Source organism: Pleurodeles waltl, chromosome 3_1 (genome assembly GCF_031143425.1).
Source record: "Pleurodeles waltl isolate 20211129_DDA chromosome 3_1, aPleWal1.hap1.20221129, whole genome shotgun sequence".
Taxonomy (NCBI): Eukaryota; Metazoa; Chordata; class Amphibia; order Caudata; family Salamandridae; genus Pleurodeles; species Pleurodeles waltl.
In genome coordinates this window covers 1,432,138,075-1,432,161,330 of record NC_090440.1, presented here as the reverse complement: position 1 = coordinate 1,432,161,330, position 23,256 = coordinate 1,432,138,075, and the positions used below count along the sequence as shown (strand labels likewise).

The 23,256-nt window shown below is 50.6% G+C and overlaps 1 protein-coding gene across 1 annotated transcript; it reads right to left on the bottom strand.

Annotated features, from left to right (window-relative positions):
* Nucleotides 1–3,746: 3,746 nt before the first annotated feature.
* On the bottom strand, nt 3,747–17,619 carry LOC138283586 (apolipoprotein A-IV-like). Its single transcript, XM_069221524.1, has 3 exons — nt 17,534–17,619; nt 16,544–16,670; nt 3,747–4,938 (listed from the first exon to the last, which is right to left on the bottom strand). Exons 1-3 carry the CDS (start codon nt 17,607–17,609, stop codon nt 3,747–3,749), a joined length of 1,395 nt encoding a protein of 464 aa, XP_069077625.1. The 5' UTR covers nt 17,610–17,619.
* Between the last annotated feature and the right edge of the window lie 5,637 nt (nt 17,620–23,256).

The window sequence follows — 23,256 nt, the reverse complement described above, 5'->3', positions numbered from 1 at the left end:
AAAGTGCCTAGCTGTGGATTTTGGCCTCTAGCTCAGCCCGCACCTAGGAAAACCTACCAAACCTGTGCATGTTGGAAACTAGACACCTAGGGGAATCCAGGATGGGGTGACTTGTTTCCCAGGTTCTGTTACCCAGAATCCTTTGCAAACTTTAAAATTTGGCCAAAAAAGCACTTTTTCCTCACATTTCGGCGACAGAAAGTTCTGGAATCTGAGAGGAACCACAAATTTTCTTCCACCCAGCATTCCCCCAAGTCTCCCGATAAAAATGGTACCTCACTTGTGTAGGTGGGCCAAGTGCTTGTGACAGGGAAGAGCCAAAAACATGTCGAAATTGAGGGGGAACCAAAGTGGGTCCAAAAGGGCAGTTTGAAAAAAAAACATTTTTAGGCTGACAAATGCAGCAGAATTTTTATCAGTATAGATGAGACAATGCTGGGTGGTAGGAATTTTGTGGATTCCTGCAGATTCCGGAAGGTTCCATCACAAAAATGTGGGAAAAATGTGTGATTTCCAGCAAAAGTTGGAGGTTTACACGGCATTGTGGGTAAGAAAATGGTGCAGGGTGCCTATGAAGCACACCACCCTGGAATCACCCAGAGGTTTAGTTTTCAGATGTGTCTAGGTCTCGTGGAGTCCCAAATTCCATAAAGTGCAGCCCTCACCATTCCAAGTGGGACGATTTTGAGAGTTAGCCAAGCTCTCATGGCCCAAATGTAAAACAAAAACCCAAAATAATCAAATGTCCTCTTGCTTGCTGTGGGATAAGATGTTTTAGTGTGCAGGGGAGAGCTGAAAGACTGTTACCCCCTTCAGTTGGGGTGGGGCATAACCAGGCCCATACTGGTTGCTAGCCACCACCCCACTATTTTTTTTTTATTCCCTGGCATCTAGTAGACTTTCTGCCCCCCAGGGTGTGGATCGGGGGTAATTGTCCCATCTGCCCACTGGTGGGCAGAACAACTTTGTCCCCATTTATTTGGGGTGGGGGTATGGCCATACCCCCACCCTTTTATTATGAAAACAAAATCTTCCCTGGTCTCTGGTGGGCTTTCTGCCCCCAGGCAGATGGGCCTTCCAAAAAATAAGCCAATTTGCCCCCAAGGGGGGCAGATATGGCCAACAGTGATGTGACCCCATGGGGAGCGACCCTTGCCCAAGGGGCTGCCCCCCCAAACAAAACACACACATACACACACACCAATCCCTGGTGCCTAAGTGGTTTCTCCCCCCCCCCCGGGGGCAGATTGACCTAATAAAAATAGGCTGATCTACACCCATGGGGGCCAGAAATGGCCGAAAATAAATTTGCCCCCCAGGGGAACGACCCTTGACTAAGGGGTTGCTCCCCTTGCGTGAAATGTATGCAAACAAATAAAGATCCCTGGTGTCTAGTTGTTTCTGCCCCCTGGCAGACTGGCGTAGCAAAAATCGGCAGATCTGCCCCCAAAGGGGGCAGAAATGGCCTAAATACAATTTGTCCCCCGCCCCACCAGGGGAGCGACCCTTGCCTAAGGGGTCGCTCCCCATCTGTAAAACAACAACAAAAAAATCCCTGGTGCCTAGTGGTTTCTGCCCCCCTTGGGGGCAGATTGGCCTCATAAAAATAGGCCAATCTGCCCCTAAGGGGGGCAGAAATGGCCTAAATATAATTTGCCCCCTAGGGGAGCGACCCTTGCCTGAAGGGTCGCTCCCCACCTCTAAAAAAAAAAAAAAAATGATCCCTGCCGCCCAAAGGTTTCTGCCCCCCCCTCCCCGGGGTCAGAAAAGGCCTTGAAAAAAAAAATGCCCCCCTGGGGAGCGACCCCTGCCCAAGGGGTCACTCCCCTTATGCCAATTTCCTAAGTTAAAATAATCCCTGGTGTCTAGTGGGCATTTTAGCAGCCGGATCGCTTCATGATCCGGCTGCTAAAATACTCTGAGAGACTTGAAAGGGAAGGAAATTCATTTCCTTCTCTTTGAAGCTTCTCAGGCTCCCATCACATGATCGGAATAGAAATGCAAAAGCATTTCTCTTCCCATCGTGCTGGAGGCTGAGCTGACGTCACGGAGGGTTGGGGGGGTCGGGTGGAAGGGGAAGGGCTTCCCCTTCCATCCCTGCCTTGGGGGGATGGGAGGGAAGCCCACAGAGGGAGCGCTAGCGCTCCCTCCGAGCTCAGTGCCGAGGACGTAATGGTTACGTCCTTGGCACATGAGCACTGTGCCGCAGGATGTAACCATTAGGTCCGCGGCACAGAACCGGTTAAGAAGCCTTCTGCGCCCACATTTTATTGGTTGTTTTATAAACATTTATTTTTACAATTCCTATTATAACTAGAATTGCAGGAACATTTTTTTCCGGTTCCAGGAATCAATTGAAAGCTAGGCCAGGTATACCTTTTCCACAAAATCTTTCTATTTTCTTGGAAAAAAAGGTATTTCATAATTTTGGCCTTTCACCGAAATGTAACTTTGCCAGCCTAATTTCGCCAGCCTGACATTCTTCAATTTGGAATTTCGTCATAATAACAGAATATAATTTGTGTTAATTTTCTGTTATGTATCTTTCTGGCTGTTTGCCTGGTTCTAGAAAAACAACATGTAGAACCGCCTCTGATCTGCACCTCGTATCGCTCACATTTTATAATGGGAAAATTATCGATTTTCCAATAGGCTAATGATCTTTAGAGGTTGCATGGATGTGGAAGGGACAGGCACACGTCAAGGGGAAACCTAACGTAATTGACTGATTACTTCCACACAAGAAGTTCAAGGGGGAGGTCGGACATGTGACTAATTCTTGACCTATGAGCCATCCTGCCAGAATTTCTGATGCCCTGGTCTGCAGAGAATTTCCTCGATATTTCTCAACAACTGTTCTGCCTGTTGCAAGAGGGTACAATTAGACATATGCAGCCCCTGTCACACCATTGTTAATGAGGAATCTTGCTTCTGGGTCATTCATATGAAAAGGATCCACAAGTTATAAGGTATGCAAATCTACTTATTGGGGACTTTCCCCATGCACTGGTGCTTTGAAGCAGTAATTTAACAGTGGGCTGGTTCTATATCACAGTGTGTATCATTAGATATGTAAAACCAGCTGCAACCATTGCACCATCCACAATTACATTGGGGCCAACACTTCTTCATGCCACTACATACCAATATATGTCAATATGTTCTTTACCACCACAATCAACACCACGCTATTACCAACACCTTTTTTATTGCTAGCTCCTCCTAGCCTCAAAAATAACCATAACTGCAATAGCAATCTTCGGCCCCAACCTCTAATTAGAACCCTAACTTTAGCCCTAACACTTTACCCTCAACCATCTAACACCAGCCTTATCCCTGAATCCCAACCTTCTGCCCTCACCCAAATATTAACTCATTCTAACCCAGTCCCAAACACCCTATCCCAAACCCTAATCACATCTATAAACCATTACCCTTAAACTTATGCCCCTGCTAAACCAATCTATATAGGATATTGTCAGGTGAGTATACTGCAGCTATTTAACAGCAGCAACAATTCAACAGTAGACAAATAAACAGGCTTGAAATGTGGTATGGAAGATCTATTTATTGGTCATGTGCAGCTTTGAAGAGGGTTATTCATTATTTTATTTTACAAATATTCTTAGAATTGGAGCTCAGAGTTATTGCACTACCTTATTATTAAATCTACTGAAGAGCATGGATATGTTGTCCATTAAATAACAGAAGGTGCTTCTGAATATTGGTGCTAATTGGTGGGCCCATCAGTTCTCAGCCTGGGTCTTCCTGTTTAGGAAAGAGGTGATCTTATCTCTCACACCTTCTTCAAACATATCCAACTGATACTGGACTTGAGTAGTGTATGGATCCAGCTTCCGCTTTATGTCTTCAGCTCTCAGGATGATAATTTTTTTAAGATCCTCTCCATATGGGGAAGCTGACTGGTTGAAATCCTCGATCCTCTGGTTCACCTTTTTGTTAAAGTCTTCCAAGTACGGTGCTAAACTCTGCCCAAAGTATTCCGAGTGAATTTTTTTTTTCTCCTTGATTTGGTGAGTAGAGGAGAGTATTTGCTGTCTCAAGTCTTCCATATTGCCAGAAAACTTGGTTCTCATAGCATCTATATTTTTCTGCATCTGGAAGGTCATAATCTCAAACTGTTGGTTGAGGCTTTCTTGGACATTCTGTCCATACGGTGTCAAATGCTTCTGCAACTCCTCAACGCTCTGCTCAATCTTTACCAGGAACTCATCACTGTAAGGGCTCAGGTTCTTCTTCATCTGCTGCACTTTTTCAACAATCTTTCCTTGAAGTTCATCAGCATACGGGGTAAGGGCCAAATGCAAGTCAGCCACATTTTCGTGTAGTTTGGCTTGAAGCTGTTCAGCATATGGTGAGAGTGCAGTCTGGAGGCTGTCCACCTTTTCCTGGAGTTTGGTCTCAAGATCCTCAGCATATGGCTTGATCATTGCCTGGAGGTGGTCGACATTTTCCTGAAGTCTGGCCTCTAGCTCCTCAGCAATCGGAGTGAGTGCTGCCTGGAAGTTATCCACATTTTCCTTGTGTTTGGCTTGAAACTCCTCAGTGTATGGAGTGAGCTTGAGACAAAGCTCCTCAGCATTTTTCTGGAGACGAGTGCCAAGTTCCTCAGCATATGGGGTAAGCCTCTGATGAATCTCCTCTGCATTTTCCTGGAGCCGACTAGCAAGCTCCACAGCATATGGAGTCAGCTTCAGTTGTAGCTCCTCAATGTTCTTGTTAAGCTGCTTGTGGATATCATCTGCATATGGTGACACCTTCAAGCGCAACTCCTCCAGCTCCCGACGTATCTGCTCCTTTAGTTTCTCTGAGTCTTGGGTTAGCTTTGCATGGAGCTGAGTGGTCAATGGAACAAGCTGGCTTTGTAGTTGTGCAGCATAAAGAGGGAAATCTTGGAGATTTTCTTGGAGTAGGGTGCTAAGGAAAAACAATTTAAAAGTATGCTCAATATTACTAATTCAGATTAAATATCCTACATTTTTAGTAAATGGCATCAAACCCTTTTCTTCTTCCCTCTCCTCTTCCTCCAATATATGCATCCTAAAGTGTCATCCAGGTAACTACAAACTCTAAAATGGTTTCAGAAGTGTCTCAACATCGTCAATTCTCTAAGCATGCACAATAGAAATATTTTGCTTGAACAACTTACTCAGAGCATCCAGTAAGTACAACAATCTGGTGGGTGACTTAAAATCAGGCATCGAAAAATCTAGTTGCCCACTCGCTATGGCAGTCATATTTTATTATGTTGAGCTATTTATAGGACATACTCGCCCCTTCTGGTGAGTTGACAAAGAACTGGTGCTCTGTTCATTAAGAAAATGAGGGAGCTATGAAGAGCCTTTAAATCTTCTTCTTATCTTGTCACCTTTGTGCTGTGTTCAGAGAAAGAGGTCAAAAGTCGATTTGTCTTCTTACAATTATATTTTCTTCTGACTACAGAGTTCTAGGATTTTGTAAGCTGAACTATCTGACCTGCTGTAAAAAGTGTGTAAAAAAAGGCTGTAGGGTGTCAGATTTTTCCTAATACACAACATTTAAATAACTAATTCAACTGTACAGACATTTCAAAATATATTTCAGTAGTTGTAAAAGGCCATTTTGTGTACTTCTGTGTGATGAAAAAATATTTCAGCAGCAAAAAAGGTTAGAAAATTGTGATATACCTCAAAGTTCCCTGTCACTGCTGGAGTATACAGATAATGGGAGCAAAAAAGGGTATATGAAACTCACAGTCTTCAAAATCAAACTAAGATGCTATTAGAGATGAAACGGGCATTTAAAGATGGAAGACATCTGAAAAACTGCAGCAGTACGATAACAAACCTCAGTACTTGTGGCCAAAATAGGAGAGGTGAGGTGAGGTGAGGACAAATCAGAACCTCATAAGGGCTCTTGAGGATGTGAGTCAGGGCATGAGACTTTGAAGATGCTACCTAACCTAAATCAGGAAACCAGTGCTCATGAAAGCTTCAACTAAAATCTACTTTCTAATACCTAAACAGAGGATAAGGTAGATAATATTCAAGCTCTGTGTTTCAATGCCAAGGATTAGCATGTGAGTATCTATAAACTGAGCTTTGCAATGGCATTTCTAAACAAATGGGCTGACAGTAGACAATTACGCATTTAGCAGAAGGATTTCCAACTGCTGGTCGTAAATTGAAAAAAGCGACTAGGGTTTGAATGAAGCATATCCACTAACAAAACATGCATTTAGTTTGAACAGTGGGTCTTCATGGAAGAATTTCAAAGAAGAGGAACAGCTAGAAAGTTGTCTAACAATGTAGCATGAGGGAAGGATGGTAGGGTATAATTAAAGAACATTCAACAATGGGACCTGGTGGACAGATTTCTAAGAATGATGCTTGGTGGAAGGCCTGTACCTAATAGCCAGTATTTTGGAATGATTTCTAAAAACTGTTTATGACTGGGGGAAATCTACAAATGGGCCAGTAGGTATTGCTGCAAAGGACAGTGTACGTATTAATAACAATTTGACTAGGTTGAAAGAGCTCTGAAACTGGGCATGGCTGAGGGATATGCAACAAAGGGTCTTGTTGGTTCTACATATGACAATTGGCCTTGGTCATAAGAAGTTGAACAGGGGGTCTGACTAATGAATAGGTAAAAATAGGGCTAGTGAGGGGGTTTCAATGGTTAGGGTTTATTTAAAGATTTATCGCCATTAGGCTTTGTTCAGGAATCTGTAACCCTGGGTTTTAGATGTTTTCACAATCTGGTCTAATATAAGAATATGTAACAAATAGCTCTAGTGTAAGGATCTACAACAATAGGACTTAGGGGGTCATTCTGACCCTGGCGGTCGGTGATAAAGCGGCGGCCAACCCGCCAACAGGCCGGCGGTCAAAAAAATGCAATTCTGACCCTGGCGGGAACCGCCAACACAGCCCGCCGCATTAACACTCCGACCGCCACGGCGGAACAAACAAACAGCGCGGCGGTCACCGCCAACAGCCAGGCGGCAGACAATGTACCGCCCACCCTATCACGACCCACCAATCCGCCACCTTTTCCGGGGCGGGAGCCCCGCCGATAAAAACACGGCGGAAACAGACATTTCCAATGGAAAACGCTCACCTCGAGACACTCCACGCGGAATCCGGACAGCATGGAACCCGAATTGAACATCATACCTGCTCTCGTCTACCTGCTCATCTACCACGAGTACGAACTCCGGCGCAGACGTCAACGGTGAGTACTGCACCTACGACACACGGGAGGGGGGAGGAAGAAAGGTTATGGGCATACACATATGCGACCCCCCCAATATGTACACACCAATGCAGAGTAGGAAGTCACAGTGACACCACACAAAGACCCTTTAAAAATACAATTACACAACCAAATTTGGAATAAATTTTCATGTACAAAAAAAGCACCTGGAAATAATTGAGCAACCGTGAAAAATATTTACAAAAACCAAAAAGATATACACATCAGTGTATCACTGAAGTAACAAGTCCTGCACATCCTACGAATCTAACATGTCCGTGGGCCAAGGTTCTGCGAAACAAGGGCAAAGCCCACACACGAGACCTGAGTCCTTTGGAGAGAACACTGCAGGGGCATCTGATGTCAAAACTACAGGCACCTCAGGGGGAAGGGAAGGGGGGGCCACCACAGCCACATGAGTCCACGACGCCAGATCCACGAGGAGCCACCATGCCCACTGTACCATCCTGGGGAGTGCAAAGCCACAGTTTCTCAAGTCTCTGCAGTGGGTGGGTTGCCCACTGGACCATCCTGGGGAGTGCAAAGCCACAGTCTCTCAATGTCTCTACAGTGGGTGGGTTGCCCACTGTACCATCCTGGGGAGTGCAAAGCCACAGTCTCTCAAGTCTCTGCAGTGGGTGGGTTGCCCACTGGACCATCCTGGGGAGTGCAAAGCCACAGTCTTTCAAGTCTCTACAGTGGGTGGATTGCCCACTGTGCCATCCTGGGGAGTGCAAAGCCACAGTCTCTCAGGTGGATTACAGAGTCCACTGGTCAAGGAGGAGGCATGGTGGGCACAGTGACCCATAAACAGTGCCTGAGACGGCGGGACCCAGCGCAGCGGTGCATGACATGGCGATGTCCAGCGGAGCGGTGCTTGACAGGAAGGGTCCAGCGGAGCGGTGCTTGACAGGAAGGGCCCAGCGGAGCGGTGCTTGACAGGAAGGGCCCAGCGGAGCGGTGCTTGACAGGAAGGGCCCAGCGGAGCGGTGCTTGACAGGAAGGGTCCAGCGGAGCGGTGCTTGACAGGAAGGGCCCAGCGGAGCGGTGCTTGACAGGAAGGGCCCAGCGGAGCGGTGTTTGAGACGGCGGGGCCCTGTTCAGCGGTACCTGTCTTCACGGCGGGGCCCTGTTCAGCGGTGCTCTTCTGCACGGCGGGGCCCTGTTCAGCGGTACCTGTCTTCACGGCGGGGCCCTGTTCAGCGGTACCTGTCTTCACGGCGGGGCCCTGTTCAGCGGTACCTGTCTTCACGGCGGGGCCCTGTTCAGCGGTGCTCTTCTGCACGGCGGGGCCCTGTTCAGCGGTACCTGTCTTCACGGCGGGGCCCTGTTCAGCGGTACCTGTCTTCACGGCGGGGCCCTGTTCAGCGGTACCTGTCTTCACGGCGGGGCCCTGTTCAGCGGTACCTGTCTTCACGGCGGGGCCCTGTTCAGAGGTGCTCTTCTGCACGGCGGGGCCCTGTTCAGCGGTACCTGTCTTCACGGAGGGGCCCTGTTCAGCTGTACCTGTCTTCACGGCGGGCCCTGTTCAGCGGTACCTGTCTTCACGGCGGGGCCCTGTTCAGCGGTACCTGTCTTCACGGCGGGGCCCTGTTCAGCGGTACCTGTCTTCACGGCGGGGCCCTGTTCAGCGGTGCTCTTCTGCACGGCGGGGCCCTGTTCAGCGGTACCTGTCTTCACGGCGGGGCCCTGTTCAGCGGTACCTGTCTTCACGGCGGGGCCCTGTTCAGCGGTGCTCTTCTGCACGGCGGGGCCCTGTTCAGCGGTACCTGTCTTCACGGCGGGGCCCTGTTCAGCGGTACCTGTCTTCACAGCGGGCCCTGTTCAGCGGTACCTGTCTTCACGGCGGGGCCCTGTTCAGCGGTGCTCTTCTGCACGGCGGGGCCCTGTTTAGCGGTACCTGTCTTCACGGCGGGGCCCTGTTCAGCGGTACCTGTCTTCACGGCGGGGCCCTGTTCAGCGGTACCTGTCTTCACGGCGGGGCCCTGTTCAGCGGTACCTGTCTTCACGGCGGGGCCCTGTTCAGCGGTGCTCTTCTGCACGGCGGGGCCCTGTTCAGCGGTACCTGTCTTCACGGCGGGGCCCTGTTCAGCGGTACCTGTCTTCACGGCGGGGCCCTGTTCAGCGGTACCTGTCTTCACGGCGGGGCCCTGTTCAGCGGTACCTGTCTTCACGGCGGGGCCCTGTTCAGCGGTACCTGTCTTCACGGCGGGGCCCTGTTCAGCGGTGCTCTTCTGCACGGCGGGGCCCTGTTCAGCGGTACCTGTCTTCACGGCGGGGCCCTGTTCAGCGGTACCTGTCGTCATGGCGGGGCCCTGTTCAGCGGTACCTGTCTTCACGGCGGGGCCCTGTTCAGCGGTACCTGTCTTCATGGCGGGGCCCTGTTCAGCGGTACCTGTCTTCACGGCGGGGCCCTGTTCAGCGGTACCTGTCTTCACGGCGGGGCCCTGTTCAGCGGTGCTCTTCTGCACGGCGGGGCCCTGTTCAGCGGTACCTGTCTTCACGGCGGGGCCCTGTTCAGCGGTACCTGTCTTCACGGCGGGGCCCTGTTCAGCGGTGCTCTTGCAGTATGTCAAGGGAGTCATACCTGGCCTGGACACCCTGCTCAGTCGCCCTCCGACCGTGCTGTGTCAGGCCCCTTCGGGGAGTGAGTCCTGGGCCCTTTGGTGTCGTCCCTTGCAGCCGGGATGGGGCTTGTGGGGCCCTCCTGCTCCGCGCTCCTGGTGGTTGTCCTCTCCGCCCTGCTGTCCTTCCGCTCCTTAGATGGGGCTCTCGGGCCCTTGCCTCCCCTGGCTGCTGTGGCCAGTGAAGTGGCCGGAGTCACCTCCTTGGGGGCAGCCGTCTCTGTCCGCTCACGGCGGCCCTTCAATTTCCGGGTCCTCTTGCCTGGGGGGGGCTGGCTGTCCCCTTGCTGCTCACCGAAGTGTTACTGCCGCCAAAGGGTGGACTCCACATGCCATGCACCACTTGCACTGTAGAAGTTGGGCTGGTGGTGGCTGAGGTGCCCTTGGGACTTTTCCCAGTTGGAGGGGGTGGGTCGGGGGAGGGAAAGAGGTCAAAACTGGAGAGGTAATTTTTCTTGGGACCAAGGTAAGGGGTAGGAGTAGTGGTGAGAGAAGTGGAGGAAGAGGATGTGGTTGTATGAGATCCAGGTGTGCTGTCCTTGGGTGCAGGTGACTGGGACGTAGGCTGTGGTGAGGTGGTTGGCTGTTGTTTGGGTGTCTGCCTGCGTTTATGTGTCTTGGAAGAGGGGGTGACAGACACAGTGGGAGAGGACACAGGGGACGTGTAAATGCCAGTGGGGGTGGTGACTGCAGGTGTGCGGACTGTAGTGGAGGGTTTGCTGGTGGTGGAAGAACTGGCTGATGTTGGGGTGCATGCAGGTGTGAGTGTAGACGTCACAGGGAGGGAGGAGGGAGACGAGGAGGACGGGGACACAGAGGTGGTAGTGACTGTTGATATGTCTGCATCTGTGTGTTGCTTGGGTGAATGCTTGTGTTTTCTGTGGTGCTTATGTTTGGATGAGCTGGCCTTGGGTGTTGAGGTGTGTGCAGGCTAGTCTGATGGTGTGGGTGGGATAGGTTGAGGTACAGGAGACAGAGAAAGGGTGAAGGCAGATAGAAGAGGGAGACTGGAGACAGGGACAATGGCTGCCGTCAGTGCTGAGGCCAGAGCAGTGAACGCTGGTTGATGGGCAGCCTGACCCGAATGAATGCCCTCCAGGTAGGCATTGCTCCGATGCACCTCCCTTTCCACCCCCTGGATGGCATTCAGAAGGGTAGTCTGCCCAACAATGACCGTCCTCACCAGGTCAATGAGCTCCGCACTGAGGGCAGCAGGGGTAACAGAGGCAGGGGCTGAGGTGCCTGGGGCGAAGGAGACGCGCGCCTTCCTGGCCGAGCGGCCACGGAGCGAAGACTGAGGGGCTGCTGGGAGGGCGGTGCTGGTGCGCTGGGTGGCGGCTGTACCTGTTGTTGCGGGGGGCACAGATGGTGCCGCCACCGCTAGGGAGCTCCCAAACGAGGACGTGTCCGTGTCGCTGGTGTCTCCACCGGCCCCCGTTGTGGTGCTCCCCTCGCCCTCCGGATCACTGGTGCCCTCGGTGTCTGTGTCAGTGCCCACCGGGGCCTGGTGACCTGCAGCTCCCTCCTGCTCCGACGCCAAATCTCCTCCGCCTGATGATGCTAAAACACAAGAAGACAAAGATTTAGGGTGGGGGGAGAAATGAAACAAAGTTGAGTGCATGCCTTAGCAATACCCTTTGCAGAGAGGACAGACACAGGTGCCTCGTGCACTAAGTCGCGAACTTGGGGTACACTACTCAGTACTTCTGACTAGTCAAACAGGTCTAGGGACAACACACGCGCACATGTGTGATGCTGGAGCATGGGTAGCTGCACTTGGCACCCTACAGAGGTGGGGGGCGGGGGCACAGGGCCATGCCTAAGGGAGCGGACTACACTACAGAGAGCGCCCGGGCCTAATGTCACCCACAGCCCTCCTCCCCCACCCAGACGCCTCCAATGCGCATACAGATAGGAGAATGTGCGGATACTCACCCCCTTGTGTCTGCTGTGCTGTCCTCAAGCGCCCATCTAAATTAGGATAGGCCACCGCCAGGATCCGGGACATCAGGGGGGTCATGGTGCGACTGGCACCCCTCCTAGGTCGGGAGGCCATCCCCAGCAGTGTTTCTGCGGTCTTCCTCGTTCCGCGGCGGATGTCCTCCCACCTCTTGCGGCAGTGGGTGCCCCGTCTGTTGTGGACCCCCAAGTTCCGGACTTCCTCGTCGATGGCACGCCAAATATCGATTTTCTGGTGGGCGCTCACCTGTTTGACATGTACAGGGTGGGAAAGAGAAACCGTCACATATCTGCATGTTTGGAGTACATGCCCCCCCTCCCCAACCTTGTCATGGTTCCCATTCTCTCATCTGTCGTGCGTTGCACTCCCCATTCCCTCCACACCCCACCAACTTACATCCCCCCCCCTCCACACAGGCATAACCCATTCAATGTGCACTGAGTGTACTCACCTGTTGGTCTGGAGGACCGTAGAGTAGCGCATACTGGGGGAGGACCCCGTCCACGAGCTTCTCCAACTCTTATGAACTGAAGGCGGGGGCCCTTTCACCAGTAGCAGCAGCCATTGTCACTTCCAGACCGAGTTCACAGCAGCACTTGCAGTATAGGTCCTCTCCTGTGGATGATCAGGTCTCGAATGATTGAGCAGATAGAAAATGGCGGTCACGCCCGCGGCGGTGCGTACCGCGGCGGTGCGTCCCGCGACCGCCGGCGCACATCGTCATTGGCTCCTGAAACCCATAGGCTTCAATGTTAACCAATGCGTCTTCGCACAGCGGTCTTCGACCGCCTACCGCCACGGTGTGCCCCGCCAGCGCAGTGACCTCACATCCCATTGTCCCACTTCACAGGTCAGGCATCGGCCATTTCAAGGGCCCACATGGCTTAATTTCTAATGCGTCACACAGGCCTAGGCCTTGCAATGGCACACATACAAACATATCAAACCATACATTTACCTGTACTGTGCAAGCTGTGTTGTACGTACCTGTGAGTGGATTGACTCTGTACTCCATATTCTCCTTCCTAGGCACCGTCCGCTGGGACTAGCGATGAGAAGGAGGAATCCTCGCGTCTACCGGCCGCTGGTGGACCTGTCGACAATGGAAGAACGCCATATAATACTACGATACCGACTTGACCGTGCCTCCATCTATGAACTGTGTGCCCAGCTGGAGCCAGCCCTGATGTCCCCCATCCGCCAACCCACAGGAATTCCCCCTCTAGTGCAGGTTCTGTCTGTCCTCCATTTCTTTGCAACTGGCTCATTCCAGACAACAGTGGCCATGGCATCTGGGATGTCTCAGCCTATGTTTTCCAAGATCTTATCCAGAGTGTTGTCTGCCCTGATGAAACTCATGCGGAGCTACATCATTTTCCCAGAGGAGGGTGATTTGCCTTCAGTGAAAGCTGATTTCTATGCCCTTGGACACATCCCCAACATCATTGGTGCAATTGATGGGACCCATGTGGCTTTAGTCCCCCCAAATGACGATGAACAGGTGTACAGGAACAGGAAGAATTACCATTCAATGAATATCTAGGTGTCTGTTTGGCTGACCAGTACATCTCCCATGTAAATGCCAAGTTCCCAGGGTCAGTGCATGACGCGTATGTTATGCGAAATAGCAGCATTCCCTATGTGATGGAACAGCTACAGAGACAGCGTGTGTGGCTAATAGGGGACTCTGGTTACCCCAACCTGCCGTGGCTATTGACCCCAGTGAGGAATCCCAGGACCAGGGCAGAGGAACGGTACAATGAGGCCCATGGGCGTACTAGGAGGGTGATTGAGCGAACCTTTGGGCTCCTGAAGGCCAGGTTTAGGTGCCTGCATATGACAGGTGGATCCCTAATGTACTCACCAAAGAAGGTGTGCCATATCATCGTGGCGTGCTGTATGCTCCACAACCTGGCTTTGCGACGCCAGGTGCCTTTCCTGCAGGAGGATGGTCCAGATGGTGGTGTTGTAGAAGCCGTGGAGCCTGTGGAGAGTGAAGAGGAGGAAGACTCTGAGGACGACACAGACAATAGGGACAGAGTGATACAACAGTATTTCCAGTAACGCACAGGTAAGAATCACCCACGCCATTTCACAATTGCTTATAGCCTCCTGCATCTGTACTTTCTGTAGTTCCCCACAGATGTTTTTCATTAATTTTTGCCTTTCCCTTCCCTTCTCAGTGCTGTCTGACTCAGTACCTGACTTCTGCTTGGTTCGCCCATGAAATACAGCGTATTGACATTGGTATGTTGTCATGACTAATTGACAGAACAGAAATTGAACAGTAATATGTAATACATTTGTTAATAATACAGCATGACTCGAAACAGATTTGTGTGCAAAATGTGATTTATTTACAGTGCTAGATATCGGTACATGTGATTCTAAGGGTGATGGGTGGGGGTGGAGGAATATCCATGGCAGAGTCCAGTTCTCAGTCTCACAGGTGCATTGTCCTTTTGCCTGTGGAAGGATGGAGCATAGGCAGTTCATGGTTGGACAGGGTGGCAATGTGGGACAGTGGGAAGACTTGAGGGGGTATGTCCTGCTGGCGGGGGTCTTGACATCCTACTCTGTCTTTTTCTTTGGTCTCAGGCTCCTCTTACGGGGTGGTTGTTCTTCAGCAGGAGGTGGGGTTCTGGGGGGCTGTTGAGGTGTTGGGACCTCCTGTCCACTAGCACCGGCGGAGGTGGTAGGCTGTTCCTGGTCCGGGCTAGTGACAGGGGCCCTGTGTGGTGCACCATGGTCCCGCAACGCGTCCTCTATCCTGTGGAGGGCCAGGACGATGGTCCCCATTGCGGTCCCGATGATTCTCAGCTCCTCCCTGAACCCCATGTAGCGTTCCTCCTGCTGTGCCTGGATCTCAGTGAACCTGGCCAGTACCGTCGCCATTGTTTCTTGGGAGTGGTGGTATGCCCCCATGAGGGTGGTGAGGGCCTCTTGGAGAGTGGGTTCCCTGGGCCTCTCCTCCCCCCCCTGTCGCACAGCAGCCCTCCGAGCTGCCCGGTTTCCCCCGGCCTCTGTCCCCTGGACGGTGTGCCCGCTACCACTGCCCCCAGGTCCCTGTTGTTGTTGGGGTGTTGGGTTAGCCTGGGTGCCCTGTAGTGGCAGACACACCGCTGATTGAGCTGTCCTAGAGACAGAGGCATGGGCCCGCTGGGTGGGAGCTGTGCTGGTGTTGGCAGAGGGGGTCGGGTCTGGTGTGGCCTGTTGCTGCCTGAGGGGAACCGACTGCCCAGAGGTCCCCAATGGTCCGGGCTGGTCATCAGGTTCACTGTCGACAGAGCTGCTATCCTCAGTGTGGGCCTGTTCCGGTGGTGGGATGGACACTTCTGGACCCTCCTGGCTGGTGTGTTGTCGTTCGGGTCCTGCATGGGGTAAGAGAGTTTGGTTATTGTTTCTGTGTGTGCAATAGCATGCGTGTTATGGGTGCCCTTGTCTCCCAGTGCAGGCATTCCCTTGAGGGAGGTGTTGTGAGGGTAGTTAGTGGGGGGGGGGGGTTAGTGCAGTGGTCATGCTTAGGTGATGGGTGCCCATGATTTGTGTTGGCATGCAGGAGTTGGTGTTGGGATGGGTGGGTTGTGCTGGTGAGACATTGTCAGGGAGGATGCGTGCTGGGGGGTTGGGGGTGAGGGTGGGGGTGTGGGTTGGCATGCTGGTGGGGTGGGGGGGATATAGTAGTTGAGATTGGACTTACCAGAGTCCATTCCTCCGGCTACTCCTGCGAGGCCCTGAGGATGCAGGATGTTCAAGACGTCTTGCTCCCACGATGTGAATTCGGGAGGGGTGGGTGGGGGTCCGCCACCAGTCTTCTGGACCGCGATGTTGTGCCTGGAGACCATCGATCGGACCTTCCCCCGTAGGTCGTTCCATCTTTTGCGGATGTCCTCCCTATTCCTGGGATGCTGTCCCACCGCGTTGACCCTGTCCACGATCCGCTGCCATAGCTCCGCCTTCCTAGCTATACTGGTGTGCTGCACCTGCGAGCCGAAGAGCTGGGGTTCCACTCTTAGGATTTCCTCCACCATGACCCGGAGTTCTTGGTCCGAAAAGCGTGGGTGCCTTTGGGGTGCCATGGGGTGGTGTGGGTGAGGTGTGGGGTGGTGTATGTGATGATAAGTATGTTGGTGAGTGGTGCTTTGTGCTACTATGTGGTGTGTGTGATGGTGTAGTGTGCCTCAGTGTGTCTTGCTTTGGATTGTCTGCTGTGTCTCTCTCTCCTTCTCTCAGTAATTATGGTCGCAGGGGTTTGTGGGTGATGTGGGTGTGTGTTTTATAGTTGGTTGATTGTGTGGGAGTGGTGTGTGTATGTGTATCAGGTGTGTGTATTTCAAATTGTCCAATGTGGCTGTGTTTTGGTGCTGTGTGTGTATTCTGACCGTGGCGGTGTGTAGCGCCAATGGAATACCGCGTTTGAATGACCGCCGTGTGGATTCGTGGGTCGTAATGGCATGGGCGTATTTCTGTTGGCGTGACGGTGGAGGTTTGGTCATCTCCAGTTTCTCGCTGCCCGCTGATGTGGCGGGCTGCAGTGGAGGACGGAATTTTGGAGGTTTGGCCATTGTGGGTCAGAATGACCGTGGCGGTTAACCGCGGCCGCGGCGGTGTTATGGCGGTCTTCTGACCGGCGGTAAGGGCCTTTTACCGCCGAGGTCAGAATGACCCCCTTAGTGTAATTGTATTGTCAGACAATGCTTACTTGAACTGTTTGCTAATTTGTGATTCCTGGATTTGTTGTGCTGCCTCCTTAGCACTGCTGCGTAGTTCATTTAAGTAGTCCCAGAAGCCATCTTCCATCTCATCAGTGCCCACATCTGTGCAGGACCCTGTAGGAACAATAAGCAGAACCAAAGGCACTTGATAAATAATCCATACATTATCTGTATCATGAAGGCCACCTGCTTACCGTTCCTTTTGGAGTACACTTTAAAAAAAGGCAGAGCCACACTAAGGTTACCAAAACAGCTGTCCTTTGGAACCATAATAAATGGCACAAGACGGTGCAAATTTACATTCAATGGGCTAAAAGTAGCCATATTGCAAGGGAATCGGTGCCGCCATAAGTCAAACATCATTTCACCTATGGCATTGAAAATCCTTTTACCACAGCACATTTTGCACTTTCTTCTGAATTTCAGGCCAGTCTCTATAATTACATTTCAGGGACTAGTGCTGAATAATTTACATGAGTGAAGGATATGCTGAAACTGAAAAATCGTGTTATGCAAATGAGATGCCTATGGACGTCCCTTGCATCTACAGGGAGCTTTCGACGCAAGATGGACAACATTATAACTATGAATCTGTGAAATATTGATAGCAAGAGATATTAGCAGCCCTTGCTATGGTATAGAGCAAACTAAATGCCACTTCTGGCATGCGGTATGTGAAGGTGCCCAGGAACCACCTAACTCAGGCTGTACATTACAATTGGTCATGTTTTCTGCATTAACAAAGCCCACTCTCCTGTGGAATGAAATCCATTCATACATTTTAGAAAGATGAGGCGCACTAGCAATTAAAGAGTGTGGTGCATGGAACCAGAAAACAAGTGCTCCAGGTACGGCTTCCACTCTTGACCTGTTTGATGATTCTAGGTAAACCATCATCCCCTGATGCCAGGTTGCTAAGAAGTGCTAAGTGATCTGCAAATAAAGATGATGCCAGGAGCCAAAGATTCTGAATTTACCTGTAATGGCTAGGAAAGCCAACACAACGCCAATGGCTTTCAGAAACATCTTCAGCTTCAAAGGAGCTTCAGGCATTGGAACCTGTGAATGAAAATACTAAGCTTAGTTTAAAAGTGGATATGAAGGACTTAATGCCTAAAAAGCCTGCCAGTTGCCACCTTTTGGGTGGGTGAGGGTTCCCTTTATGTTCAGTTTCCCACATCACAGCCACTGATCCCTCCATCAAACACCTCCATCTGCTGAAATATCAACCCACACATAACATCTGAATGAGAAAGCCGCCGCCTGAAGTGAATCTAGGAGTGCCATTGGAGGAGAAAACTGTACTGCGGTACGAGGAGTAGAGAGAGAAACTAGGGGGCATATTTAAGAGCCCCTAGCCCCACCAGAGCGTCACTTTTCGTGATGCTCCAGTGGCACAATGCCCTGCGCCGTATTTACAAGGTGGCATTAAGCCATTTTTTGTGAGTTAATGCCACCTTGGAAATATGGCCCCTTCGCATGCAGCACTTTGCGTGGAAGAGGCATGCAATGGGTGTTAGCACCCATTGCATTTTGATGCTGCCCCAGATTTACAAGTTATCGTAAACCAGAGGAAGTGCCAAAATCTAATGCCACTCCAGAGGTTGCGTTAGCATGGCGCAGCGAAGAGAAATGCTTTCATTGCTCGCTTTTTGGTCATTCTATGTGTGCAGCACACATAGAAAGAGCAAATCGACATTTAAGATTGTTTTTCTGCAGCAAGGTGTTCCTTCCTGCACAAAAAAAAATTCACCCTCAACACAGCCATCCTTGCACTATGGTGCAATGGTTGCTGCGTTGGTGCACAGTAGCATATTTAACGCAGGGGGAAACACAGGGGTTCACCGTATTCTAGTAAATACAGCACATCACTGTGCTTTGAAAATGATGGTGCGCAATGCTGCCAAATTTGGCGCAGCGACGCGCACTGTCATTTTCTGTTAAATCTGGCCCACAAACTCCACCGCGTTTGGGGTGAAAAGCTCAGATCTCTGAGCTACATTTGGAGTTCAAAATCAAGATGGCAGCTCCTGTGGAATTATTTGTAACTACCAGGGTCACCAGGAGCCACAGCCACGCCTCTCTGGCATGTCCCATTTCAGGTGCTCCCTACCCCCAGCCATCAGCTCCTTTACTGCAGTACCGCAAGCCCTGTCCCTAAAGAAACTCTCCCTGCCCTACATCACAGGCTCTTTAGAGGTCATTAGCGCTGCCTGGGCTTAGAAGGACTGAAGACCACCCCCTTCCAACCCCTCTGTAGGCGTCAATTCACTGAAATGCCAGGGGAAGTGGAAGTGACATCACACACCATGCCATTTGACCTTTACTTTGACTCACACACACATGCTTACACATACACACACATTCCCACACACTCTTACATAAACATACTCTAACCCGCAAGCATGTATACAAGATACATTTAAAAGCATTTTTTACTTACCTTAGCTGCCAGATAGGGTCATATACCAGCTAATTCCACTACATTTTCATTACACAAATAGTGAAGAATATTATCCACTATCTGGGAAATAAAGAAGTGACAGAAAACCAGGAAAGCGGTGCCCCCACCAGCGTCCATTGGGACGAGCTTCTCCTGAGTTCCAGGCACTCATTTTGTCACATCTGTTGCCAGGGGTCGCAAAGACAGTGCCAGGGGTCGCAGCTGCGAAATCCGCCAACCCCTAAATGGCGTCCATGCTCCCCCACCCGCACTACACTGCAGCGTGTTTGTGTTTTAATGCCCACAGTAACCCATCCTGGTCCGTCAGGTATCTGCTCCTCTTACTGCAGTATCTCACTTGCCTCCAGCCATGCTGCTAACTCCATTTCAGTCTCCCCATCTTCAGCGTGCTCACGGGTCACCCCTCAACCACCGGCTTTTATCACTGTAGTGTCTGGGATGCTCATTGAACACACGCCCTCGTGTGTTAGAGCAGACCGCCTTAAATCACGAGTTTCTGTAGAGTAAACGTGCCCCAAGCCATAGCCTCTTCCACATAGTTACAATGTCTGAGCTCTGACACCCTCACCTCTCACTCAGCTGCTCTCGTCCTTGCGGCGTCTGAGGTGCTCTCGTGTTACAGCCAGCACCCCGCCGCACTGAAGCGTCTATGAAGCTCAGAGGCCTCAACACCCCAACAGTCAGCAGCCTCCAAGCATCAGTCTATGGTCCTCTGATCTCAGCCCTCAGATGCTCAGCCACAAACCTCCGGCGCCGAATTGTTTCTGTGGCTTAGCTGCCCCACTCTCCCCGGTCGATCCCCAAGCCAGAAGCCCCTATCAGTGCAGTGCCACTCCTGGTTATATCCCTCCGCCCCTGAAAGCGGCGAACATCACCTCTACGGTGGTGGCGTGCAGATGTTCACCTCCCACAGAAAAGAGTACCTGCGCGCCATAACATCTGGGTCTCTGGCATTCACTAGACCCTTGCAACCCCCTCTTCCCCAACTCACCTCTGGACTCTCCACACCCGCTGGCCTCCGCCTGGTGCCAACCCCGTGTGTCTCACTGGTATTTATACACAGCAAACGCCCTCTTCTGTGAGATCAGCGTCCAGAGGAAGACCAGAAGGCGCAGGACTTTAACCAGGGTCCAGCATGTCACCTGTGCACGGTGCCTTATCTGCTGGTGATGCTGGAGCCCTCCTCGGTGCCCTCACCAGGTGACGCACAGGGCACTGATCGCCACGAGTGGGCTGCGAGCTAACAGCGAAACTGTGAAACACGAATCCCGCATTTCACCAATCTAGCAAAAAGTGCGAGCTCAACCCTATTCTTTGTTACTTCAGTAATTTTTAAAGTGCCGTCCCAGCCGTTTGAGTTTGCAAATGTCATAATATATAACAGAATTGTTTTTTTCATAAATTTAGACAGATGATAACTTTGTACTCTGTGATGTCAAAGGTCAGAGAGGGCAGGCAACAATGAGCAGCCAATGTATCTTGGTGGATGGATCACATGAAGGCAGAGGTATGGGGCAAGGCATAAATTAGTGGGTAATGCAACGTGGAAGAACTGGAGACAAGGGGTACAACAGGTAAGTCATAAATGTCTTTCCGAAATCGAATGGACTCTTAGGGCCAAGAGGCGCAGTGCAGCAAGTCTCCTTGCTGTGTTGCGTCACAGGCAAAATGGAAGAAAAGTGCATATTTACCCCAGTGTGACACATTCCTGTCCTTTTCTGAGCACTGGCACACAATGGGCTACCTAACGCCAATGCGGGCATCCTTGGTCCATGGTACAAGGGTGCCTCAGTTGCATGTAGGATTGTTTTTGTGCAGGAAGGGGCACCATCCTGCACAGAAACTGCCCATGGAGGCGTTTTCCTCTTTCTATGTGTCGTTAACAGTGGTGCAAGCCTCTCATAAATTTGCCCCTGAGCATCTTTGAGTGGGCAGATGAAGAGGTAAACTATTCGGGATTAGCGACACCATTATGAATGTGCTAAGACAGCAGAGTCAGAAGGTACAGACTGCTCACCATGTCCATCCACTGGTACAAGGAAAGGCACAACAGGGGTCTCCCTCCTGTGACAGAGGGAGCACAACTAGTACTCCAGCTGGGATGGAACCTAGTCTGGTGCTAGTGTACCAGGTGGGTTTTGTCTTTTTTCGTGTGCAATGAATTTCTGCTGACTTTCTCAAGATTTTGCCAAAGAAGGGAAATTGGGTGATGAAGCAGTAGTTGGATAGGCCATAAAAAAATTATATGGTTGGAAGAGAGTAGTATAATTCTCTTTGTGGTGGGAGTGTTCTTGAGGGCCATTAATGGTTAAAAGAATGGGGGTAGTGTGTGTATTTCGAGGAAGGGACTTGATGATCAGAGAAGATAAGACATTATCCTCGTAAGAGACAACCTCAAGTGAGGGAAGAGTACTGGCCGCATCCCCTTAGGATTTATTACATGATTGACTGCCAAATCTGGATTTTGAAAGTAGCCATATGTTGGTTTGACAGTGTGCTGTGGGAATGTTTTGGTGTGGCGGGGACCATGTGCTTCAGTTTTTCCAGTTTTCATATTTCCATTTTGAACTGCACTCAACATTTGTACGACCGAAGTCGAGAAATATACTTGACGTGCATTGTGATGGAATGTGCGGTGACAGTCTGAAATGAATAGCAGTAAATTAATTCTATAAATAAATACATGTATATTTTCAGATGGTGGGTAGGAGGGAGGAAGTTGTTTGTTGTTCAGTATAGACATCTTTGAAGGAATAGGTTCAAATTTGTAAAGCCAAGGTTGTTGTCTGTGAGATTTGAAGAGGTCGGAGACATAATGGAATGGCCAACCGCCTTGTTGTCAGAGTAGTTGATGTGGAGTATAGCAAATGCAGTATTAGCAAGAGTCTCAATCTTTAGAGATTAACAGTTTTGTCTTTGTTACACACAGTACCTGGAATGCGTCAAAAATAACGACACATGGAGACCCCAGAGGAGGTATTCCATTGGATTTTCCGACGGCGCACAGACAATGCGTCGTTTCTTTTCACACTGCAAGGGTTTGCATTGTTTTTCAGCACACAGACTTAGTTCCTCACTGTGATGCCGGGATATTTTGATGCCCAGGGATGATGCCATGAAAATCATTGACGTGCTAGAAGAAGGAGCAGACGCTTTGTTGATCTTGAAGGCAATGCGTAAACTTTTCCATCGCAAGGCAGGCAGTGCATCAAATTTTCAATCTGGAAGTCGGTGCTGCGTCGTTCTGGTCAGCTGTGCGGTGATTTCTCAGCCACGATGCAGGCTTTGCATCAGCTTCTGCAGGCTTTGCATCGGCTTCTGCAGGCTTTGCATCAATTTTCATTGGACAGGGAGTTTCTTGAAGAGGTGAAGTCTTTGTTGGGCCTGAGACTTCAGAAACAGGAGGCAAGCTCAATCCAGGCCCTTGGAGAGCACTTCAGGATGAAGGCAGAGTCCTGCCAGCAGAGTCAGAGGCCAGCAGGGGAGCAGGGCAACAAACAAGGCAGCACTCCTTCTCAGCAAGGCAGTCTAGATTACTCCTTTGGGCAGCCAGGCAGTTCCTCTGACAAGCTGCATGTGTAGGTCTAGAAGTGTCTGATTTGGTGGTGTCAAAGACCCTGTTTTTATACCCAAACATGCCTTTGAAGTGGGGGAAACTTCGTTGAGTGGTTTTGAAGTGCACAAGTTCCCCTTTAAGCCCAGTCCTGTCTGCCAGGATCCCTGTGGGGGGGGGAGGGGGGTGTTATCAGCCCTTTTTGTGAGGGCAGGCCACTGGTCTTTGAAATGTGTCGGCCCCTCTACCCTTCCTGCCCAGGAAGACCCATTCAGTATTCAGATGAATGCAGACGTGACAGAGTGTCCTATGTTTGTGGTTGTCTGGGTGGAAGGCACAAGGGGAGCTGTGAACCAGCACAGACCAGAATGATTGGAGACAGGCTCTAAGGCACAGATGGTAGTAAGTGCAGAGAAATGCCCACTTTCTAAAAGTGGCATTTCTAAAATAGTAATAATAAATCCAACTTCACCAGTAGCACGATTTTCTATTAGCATTCTGGCAATACCAAATATGACATGGCTACACCTTCCACATCAGAATCTAACACTTAAAAGTATATGAGGGCGGTTCTAATGCTAGTCTATGAGAGGAGCAGGCCTCACAGTAGTGGAAAATTAATTTATATGTTTTTCACTACCAGGACATGCCTTTTACCTTTATAGCACTCTGCCCTATGGCTT

Coding starts and splice junctions, on each gene's coding strand:
- LOC138283586 (XM_069221524.1), bottom strand. CDS start 17,609: ATGCCTGAAGCTCCTTTGAAGCTGAAGATGTTTCTGAAAGCCATTGGC. Junction 16,671..17,533: donor GGCTTTCCTAGCCATTACAG/GTAAATTCAGAA, acceptor TTGTTCCTACAG/GGTCCTGCACAGATGTGGGC. Junction 4,939..16,543: donor CAAATTAGCAAACAGTTCAA/GTAAGCATTGTC, acceptor GTTTTTCCTTAG/CACCCTACTCCAAGAAAATC.